Source organism: Gracilinanus agilis, chromosome 2, assembly GCF_016433145.1.
Source record: "Gracilinanus agilis isolate LMUSP501 chromosome 2, AgileGrace, whole genome shotgun sequence".
Lineage (NCBI taxonomy): Eukaryota > Metazoa > Chordata > Mammalia > Didelphimorphia > Didelphidae > Gracilinanus > Gracilinanus agilis.
The window spans coordinates 579,799,303-579,808,809 of NC_058131.1; the positions used below are offsets into that span (position 1 = coordinate 579,799,303).

At 37.6% G+C, this 9,507-nt stretch overlaps 1 protein-coding gene and 1 non-coding gene across 2 annotated transcripts; both read right to left on the minus strand.

The window, feature by feature from the left end:
- Window positions 1-7,393: 7,393 nt before the first annotated feature.
- Window positions 7,394-7,855, minus strand: LOC123236159 (40S ribosomal protein S24-like). The gene has a single exon (XM_044662440.1). It carries the CDS (start codon window positions 7,851-7,853, stop codon window positions 7,455-7,457), a length of 399 nt encoding a protein of 132 aa, XP_044518375.1. The 5' UTR covers window positions 7,854-7,855; the 3' UTR covers window positions 7,394-7,454.
- Window positions 7,856-9,005: 1,150 nt separating this feature from the next.
- LOC123238487 lies at window positions 9,006-9,169 on the minus strand. The gene has a single exon (XR_006505650.1). It is a non-coding gene; the product is annotated as a U1 spliceosomal RNA (small nuclear RNA).
- Between the last annotated feature and the right edge of the window lie 338 nt (window positions 9,170-9,507).

Consider the following 9,507-nt stretch of genomic DNA (forward strand, 5'->3'; position numbering starts at 1 on the left):
CATCTGTATGCATCTCTGTCTAGAACAGACAAGATCAGATACTTCTAGATTCATAGACTGCCGATTCCAAGAGGACTGAGACTATATCTTAGTTAAACCTCATACGTCCCCAAGTGCCAGAAAGTGCTTTGTGTACAGTTTAATAGATATTTGTTGGATTTGAATATAAGAAATCGTTTATACAGTAGAACCACCCAACTCTATCTCTTATCTGCTATCTCTCTGGGCCATTGGCCAACAGGAGAGAAGATTCTGCTACTTCACCAAAGAACAGGACAAAAACCTTTGCACAAAAATCTATGCCCAAGGAATGGCTCTAATGGTATGTTCTCTTGGAAGCCTGCATTTTTATATGGCTGGTCAGTTGTCTGTTAGAAATGTTATATTAGGGCTGATAATAATGGATGGTCAGCCACCTCTGTCATAGAATTTGAGCTATGCCAAAAGCTCACCTCCTCCCCAAAAAACCCTCATTTTTTATAAACTCACTATATTGTCTAAGATTTCTATTATTGGAGAGTATAAAACATGATCACTGAAAACTTCGGTTTTGCTTAGAGGTTTGCTGACCTTCCAATAATAGAAAATTAGAGGCCATCCATTTGAGTTCTTCTTTAAGACATATCTCCAAAACCTTTGATATCATTCCCCCATTCTCTACTATTTTGCTATAATCTCTAAAGAAGAGGAAGCCCCTCTCTTTATCAGGGACAACCCTTTTGTTAGATCGCACTGCCTCCTGTCTTACTTGTGAGCTTATCTCATCCATTTTACCCCAATATTCAATTTCTCTATATCTATTGGCTCCTTCCTATCTGTCTACAATCATCCACATCTCTTTTTTAAAACTGTTCACTTGACCCACCTTCACAACCTCAGTCATCCCTGACTCTTCCCTTTGTCCTCACATCCAATCAGTTGTCAAGACTTGTTGATTCTATCTACACATCTCTCCCCATTCATCCCATTCTTACCACACACTTAGGTCTCAACCTAACAACTGCAATGACAAATTACGTAGTCTTCCTGCTTCAGGAACTCCTCTCTCTCATTCATCCTCTACATAGCTATCAAACTGATCTTCCTTAAACACAAATCTGTCCATATCACTTCACTGCTCAAGAAGTCACGATGGATCCCTATCACCTTTTAGAAAAAAATAAAAATTCCTTCACTTGATATTTAAAGCTTTTATTATCTTGCTCCAGTCTCTTTTTTCTGAATTTATTTCACATTACTTTCTCTCCCAGATTCTATGTCCTAAACAAACTTGCTTACTAAGTGCTCCCAGGACATGGCACTTCAGGGAGCTATGTGCTTCCTCTTCCTCTCTACTTCTTGAATCCCCAGTTTCCTTCAAGGCTTGTGTGACATGCTCTCTTGAGTCATTATTGCTCACTACTCACACTCCAATGCCTACAACCTCTGAAAAAATTATTTTGAATGGACTTCTCTATGTACATTTTGATGTAGAAGAGAAGTTCCCAAAGGACATTTTTGACGTTGTATGCCTAACACATTATCTTGAACATAGTAGGGTTTTAATGAATAATTGTTTGATTAATTTGAGTAGATGCTCCTGTTTTATTAGAGTCAGTAAATTCCAAGTATTATTCATCTCATTTTAGAGATGAGTACCCTGGGTGCCTTCCTTAGGTCTCCAAGCAAGCTATTATTATTTTGTTCAGGAATAGTATATTTTTCCATTATGAGAAAAAAACCAAAAGTCCCTAAAACTACAGAAAGATCACAAAAATACTATTGAAAGAGAAATCCTCTTATTTCATTGTAGAATTTGTTACTATGGATGAAGAATACTACATATAATGTTAGGTATTGTGAATATGATACTTAGTTTCATTAAATTTTCTTCCTCTCTTTTGAAATTATTCTTAGAAGGGATGGATTGTTGGGAGTAGGAATGGGATGTTTAAAAAAATGTATGTGATAGAAAAACAAAATTTCAAGAAGAATAAGATTTAGCTATTCACAGCCAAAGAAAAAACTGTAGGAGTGTCATTACAGATCAAAGCATGCCAGTCTTTTGTTTTATTTCCTTCCTGAGTTTTTTGTTGCACGTATGATATGTATCTTCTGCTGCATGAAGAATATAGAAATATGTATTACATGAAAGTGCTGTTATAAACTATATCAGACTGTCAACTCTGGAATGAGGAGTGATAGGGAAGGAGAGAGAGAACCTGAATGATGATATGTCAGAAAACAATTGTCAAAAATTATTTCTACGTGTAATTTTTTTAAAAAAGAAAGTAAATGAAACAATTTTAAGAAGTTTGTTGGCCTGACACACATCTGGGACTGAACTTTTTCTGTGAAGGGGACCAAATGCTGAAATGCAGCTGCAAGCAGATATCTCTGTCCCCTTAGCAGCTCTGGGGAAAGAGATCCTTCAAAACTCACATATCTGTTGATCTAGCTCTCAGCTGCTTGAGGCCTTCTGCCCCCTTAGCTGCTAATGGGGGCTTTGAAGAAGAGTACAAGTGTGAATTTATTGTTTTGTAAAGACTAGATTCCTTGAACAGGTCATAAATTACCTTGTTAGACAAAGGCTTCTGGGGAAATGTAAAGTGTTAAAAAAATCCTTCAGTGTGTGATTATCCTAACACATTGCTGGCATAGCAAATAATTGACACACACAAAAATTAAACAGCTGCCAAACTGGGGTGCAGTATCACACAGGTCAAGCTTTGAAACTTCACAGACTTGGAAGGGGCCTTAGAGATCAGAGACTAGTGAAAACTTTTTCTTTTCCCCTGGGGAAAAATAGAATGAATTGCAATTGCAGTGCTTTCTCAGTTTAGGTGCAGATGTGTGAATCAGAGAAGATTGTTCTTGGTCTCTGGTCTTGAAGGATGCCAAGGGATGAGGCTAAGGAAAGTCTCTGTACCTCCTGAAAACCAACAAATTAGAATTCCTACAAAGGAATGCTTTCTTTTTATCAGGATAAGAAGGAGAAAGGCAAAATGCAAAAATAGCTCTTAGGCTCCTTTTATAAACCCCAGGAAGAGTTGTGATTACCTGCTTCATGTTTCTTGTGAATTTTCTTCCTTCTTACCTGTCCAACTTCTGGAGAAGGAAATGGCAAACTATTCCAGAATCTTTGCCAAGAAGACCCCAAATGGGGTCACGAAGAGTTGGACACGACTTGAAAAACAACGGAAAAACCTGTCCAGCTGTCCTTCCAAAAGCTGTAATTGATACAATTAACTTTTTCACACTGGCTATTATTGACTGGTCATTAGCTATTGATGCTTGAGGTCATCATTGCTTAGAACCAGACTGTCAAATTAGGAACTCTGTTTTTTTTTTTCCTACCAGAGGATAGTTACTTGGTTTCTGCTACTTTCAGCTCAATTTATAGACCTGGAGACTTGAGTAGGTTAGTTTAGAATGCAGCCTGTCAAAACACTATCTAGAAGCCTTGGCTTCATGTTGATGAAGCTTAAGAGTAAGGGTGATCAGTTGACTGTGAAGGAAAAAAAAACTATTCCCTGAGGAAACATCTCTACAATGGATAGAGACCACCCAACTATCTGAGCTATGACTAGAATTTGTCATCAAAGGAACTGAAAAAGAAAATAGCAATAGTTCCACTCAACTTGGTATGACCAGTGGAAAACCCACTCAAGTAAGGTGTTATCTTGGTGAGTCTATCATGTTATTTTTGATTTTGAAGGATGCAGCATGTTTTGTGCAGCAAACTTCTTTTCAAATAAAGATTGCTGTCAGAATATGTCAGTTTCTTCATATGCAAAATGGGATGAGCGGACAAGATAACCTCTAAGCCCTATTCTAATTTTAAATCTATGAAAATCTTTGCAGATGAAGAACTTGTGTCTATATAAAGTCCATGGATACATAGAACATATAAGCAAATCATGTAAAACTTAACCCATCATATACTAAAAGATTCTTGCTGAATTTCAGAAAGGAAAAATATAAAACTGAATAATTGTTCTTATTTCTCAGCTCTAACACATGTCCATATCCAAAGAATAACCTGGTCTGATAACCTAGATGGAAACCATTCTATCTGTCTATCTTATCTCTAGCAAAAAAGTCTGGGTCCAAGTTCAAGAGCTCTTTTTATCACCATGTAGCTTCTTGCTCCCTGAAAAAAGAGAGAAGGCATGTCTGTGTTTTTCAGACATTCCACAGAAGAAACGTTAATACGCAGTCATCTTATTAATCTCAATAGTAAAGGGGATGTTTCTTTGCAGAGAATTGTGAGCTTCTGAGAATGTATTTAAAGTATGTGATGTCCCAGAGCAAAATATAAACTTGATGTATGTGGCACTCAGAGACAGAGAAATTGGAAAAAGAAAAGATTAGATCAAGTTCCTTTTGCCTATTTGATTTGTGTCTGATCCCTACATTCTGACAGATAATTAGTAGGTCAGATATAGTACCTGAAAGGCACAGAAGATATTACAATTTGTGGAGAGTTGGCCACAGATGCTAGACTGCACTGTTAAAAGTCATCCTAAAAGTTGGATTGCCAGAACTCTGACACTTGTAAAAAATGATCATAGAAAATGCTTGAATTTGCTTTAAGGCAGGACCTAGCAAATGCTTGTGCAATTTTGCAGGATGAGAACTGAAGGAGCCAATCTGTTATTTTATCTAAGGACCAGCAAAGGGAAAAGCATTGTGGCATGAGGGAGCTAGTGAATTATTGAGGAACAGAATAAAAAAAATGAAAATGTCATTAAGAAGGCTCAGACAAATGCTGATACAAAGGAGCAGGTCTTTCATTTGTGAAGGTCATGTAGCTTTTGAGAGAGGTACCAAAAAAAAAATCCAACTACCAGTTTAGTTTTAGAATTTTCCTTCATTGAAATTTCTCTTAGGAACCTGTCAGAAATAGAAACCTACTGGGAGAAAATAAGCAACAAGCTAAGAAAGGCCAATAGCCCAAGATTCAGAGGACAGGAATCCTATTTTGTGAAGGAAGTAGATAAGGAAAGATTGAAAAGGAAGGAAAGAAAAAATGATCACTTGGGTAGGCTTCTAGAGGAAACAGGAAGGGATGGAATGGAGAAGGAGGGGTTGGTGTTGACAAGGGATAATGCCTGGCATTTAGTAGGTATTTAATAAATGATTATTAGTTGATTACTACTTCTTCTTTACAGACCAGAGTAAGGTAGGCATAGATGAAGATGTAGGGGTTCCAAAATATGGAACAGGAAAGATAGAATTATTTTATGCATGGAAGTAGGTAAACTGAAAGCCATGCCATGATCCAGGCATGTGCTTTAAGCTCTTTAGGTATTCCAGTATACCTTCATACTAGCTATGTGATGCTGGGCAAGTCACTTAATTACTGTCCACCCACATCCTCATTTGTAAAATGGAGACCAGTGAGGAATTTTGAGCAAAGGAGTGACAGAACATGATAGATGGAAACTAAAGCAGCAATGTGAAAAACTGTTGGAAGAAAGAGTAGAGACAGGAAGGCCACTTAAAAAGTTATTGCAATAGTGTCAGGGAGGGCAGCTGGGTAGCTCAGTGGATTGAGAGTCAGGCCTAGAGATGGGAGGTCCTAGGTTCAAATCTGGCCTCAGACACTTCCCAGCTGTGTGACCCTGGGCAAGTCACTTGACCCTCATTGCCCACCCTTACCACTCTTCCACTAAGAGCCAGTACACAGAAGTTAAGGTTTTAAAAAAAATAAGTGTCAGGGAGATTGTGAAGAAAGCTTAAAGAGTAAAAAGTGTGGATACAGAGAAAAGACGATTGCCTGTGGATTCAGGAGACCTGGTTTCAAATCCCAGATGATCTTTCATTGGTCCAATCTATTTGAATCTAAATTTCTCAATCAGTAAAATGGAAATATATTCATCTTTGTACTGCTTATCTCACAAAGTTGTTGAGAAGAAAGTGTTTTGTAATAAAGCCCAAGTCAAAAGTTGAATAAACAGTTTTCCAAAAAAGTTCAAACTATTAAAAACTCCATGAAAGCTTGCTCCAAATCCTAATAGGAAGAAAAAAATTGAAATCACCCCATAGTTTTGCCTCACACACAGAAAACTGGCAAAGACAGAAAAATGGAATCAGTCAATGTTGGAGGAATTTTGGAAAGTCAGGTTCATTGATGCAATATTGATGGTGCTATGAGTTGGTCAGCTACTAAAGCTATTTTGGATAGTGATTGAAATTGTGGTAAGTGTGACTAAAATGTTTCTATCCTTTGAACTAGAGATCCCTTTGTAAGATATATTTATCCCAAGAAGGCAAATGACAAAAAGCCAAGATAAAAGTGATAAATTTAAATAATTATTTAAAAAACACTTTTTTGTAACAGCAAAGAACTAAAAAAAAATAGATGTTCATTAAGAAATGAATGTAAAGAATGTTAAGAAATTGTGGTGGATGAATATATGTGAAAACAAATGATGACTGATGAATATGGGAAAAAATCAGAAGACTTAGATGAACTGAGGTGAAGTAAACAGAATCATAAAAAGAATGCCTAAAACAACCACACATTGATTCTAAAGGCTCTGAGATTTGGTAAAGCTTGGTATCAAAGAAGTGACATGAGAAGGCACCTCCATCACCTCCTTGAAGAGGTGGGAAACTATGCATGTGGAACAGTGTATATAACATCAGTCTTTTTTAATGTGTTGGCTAGCTTTGCCAAGTTGTGTATTTTCTTTCTCTATTTAAAATAAGAAATGCCTCTCTGAGAGGAAGGGAAAGGTGGCTTGGGAAATGCAGGTAAACAGAAATAATATATATCAATAAATTTCTTAAAAACCCATTAAACAATATATAAATATACAATAGTATGGTACATTGGAATTAACACTGGATTTGGGGTTCAGAGAACTTGTTTGAAACCTGGTTTTGTTTAATGCCTGTATGAAATTAAAGTAAATCAATGAGCCTCCATTTTTTTTTTCATTGATAAAATGAGGTTAGATTAGCTGATCTCTAAGATCTCTAAATCTATGATCCTCTAATCCTGCTGGATGGAGCTGATCCTGGGAATAGCATGAAGGCAATAGATGTAGGAGAAAGCATGCAGGGAGAATTAATAGGAAGTAGTAACTGATTGGATACAAGAAGGAAAACAGAACAGAGAATCAAAGATAATACCAAGTTTTGACCATGGGAATATAGGACATTTCAGTAACAGAGTGCTCTGACCTTGTATATCAACTAGTAAGTTGGCTCAAGAGTTGATGTGCTTGAGAATTAGCCTGGAAGACATCAGAGTTAGCAGGTGGCTCAAAAGGCTAACTCCAGAGAGCAAATGTGGCATCAGATACTTCCTAGCTGTGTGACCCTAAGCAAGTGACTCATTGCTCTTCTGCCTTGGAATTGATTTTTTTTTTCAAACAACTGAAGTGTATACAAGGTTTATTTATGCCCTGATGAAAAAATCCATATTATCTTCACGGATAAACACCATCCATAGTGCGTGCCTTTTATTCCTTCTTTTTGCCAGCACCGACGTTTGCCTTTGCAGTACCCTTGACTTTCTTCATTCTGTTTTTTCGTTCCTTTCGCTGCTTTCTTGATGTCTTTTTCTTCTCATACAGGCCATGCCTTGCAAGTCTGTGCTTTGGTTCATTTTTCTTTGCATAGTCAAGGGAATCATAAATCATGCCAAAGCCTGTTGTTTTGCCACCACCAAAATGGGTTCTGAATCCAAAGACGAAAATGACATCTGGAGTTGTTTTGTACATCTTGGCCAGTTTTTCTCTAATTTCAGTCTTAGGTACTGTAGCCTTTCCAGGATGAAGAACATCTATGACCATCTGTTTACGTTGCAGAAGTCTGTTTGTCATGAACTTCCTGGTTCTGATGGTTACAGTGTCATTCATGGTGGCGGTCGGCTCCTCGAGCAGCAGGAGAGGTAAAGGGTGGAATTGATTTTTAATATTGATTCTGAGTCAGAAGGTATGGGAAGGAAGGAAGGAAGGAAGGAAGGAAGGAAGGGAGGAAGGAAGGAAGGAAGGAAGGAAGGAAGGAAGGAAGAGGAAAAGTGAGAGGGAAGGAAAGAAAGAAGGAAGCAATCAGTTTTATTTTTCTAATATTGATGGACATGTGGCTTTAACTCTTTCATGTTCTGAATCACTATTTCCCCAGGCTCCATAAAGATAAGGTTAGAATTTATGTAAACCTTGTATCTTCACTTGATTCTAGAACAATGTTCTATACAAGATAAGCACTGAAGAAATTTTATTGTTCAACTTAAATAGTTTACAAAGCATGTTAAGGTGTGCAAAGCAATTTCCTCACAATAATCCTGTGAAGCTACTACTGTGAGTATCAAGATCCTCATTTTATATATGAGGAAATAGAATACAATAGAGGTGAAGTGTTTTTTCAGGATCACATAGCTAATAAGCACCAAAATCAAGATTTGAATTCAGTTCTCCCAATCCATTGTCACTTCCCTTGTACAGTGCTGTCTTGCCTTGTAGCCAGATCCATACACTTTTTTTCCCATTTAATAATTATTTTTTAGAAAAGTTAACATGGTTACATGATTCATGCTCTTACTTTCCCCTTCACCCCCCCCCCCCACTTTCCCCTTCCCCCATAGCTAATGCACATTTCCACTGGTTTTAACATGTGTCATTGATCAAGACCTATTTCCAAATTGTTGGTAGATGCATTGGTGTGGTAGTTTCGAGTCTACATCCCCAATCATGTCAGCCTCAACCCATGTGTTCAAGCAGTTGTTTTTCTTCTGTGTTTCCACTCCTGCAGTCCTTCCTCTGAATGTGGGTAGCATTCTTTTCCAGAAATCCCTCAGAACTGTTCTGGGTCATTGCATTGCTGCTAGTACAGAAGTCCATTACATTCTATTTTACCACAGTGTATTGGTCTCTGTGTACAATGTTCTTCTGGCTCTGCTCCTTTCGCTCTGCATCAATTCCTGGAGGTCTTTCCAGTTCACATGGAATTCTTCCAGTTTATTATTCCTTTGAGCACAATAGTATTCCACAGATCCATACACTTTTTTTTTTCAGGGGAGAGCGTGAACGCAGTCCCCTACTACCACAAATTATGCAGTCAAGTTTCCTGCATTTGGGGAAATCGCAGGGGTCAGCCCATCAGAAGTGCAATGGATAAGCCTCGCCCTGGGGAAACCACCTTCGTGATCATGGAATCACCCCTGCCAGGTAAGTATAGATCCATACACTTTTGACAGAATTGGCTGTGATCAATTAGAATGACCTTTCATTGATATATGTTTAATATGTAAAAATCTTGGCCTATCATTTCTTCCATTATTAGTATGTGAGCCCTTTGAGGGCCAGGACAATGTTTTATTTATTTTTTTTTTGTTTGTTTGTTTTTTTGGGCCTGATTTTGTGTTCTCTGTGTTTAACATAGTACCTGGCAAAAGGTAAATGCTTTTAACAATGCTATTTGATGGCTGTTGACCAAAGGACTATCAACTCTCATTAAGGTTACTTTATCTGTGGCTGCATTCAGCACTCCTAGATGTTCTTGGCCTCCTGTAGA

Bases quoted from the DNA above. Each gene is read 5' to 3' on its own strand.
- LOC123236159 (XM_044662440.1), bottom strand. From the start codon at position 7,853: ATGAATGACACTGTAACCATCAGAACCAGGAAGTTCATGACAAACAGA.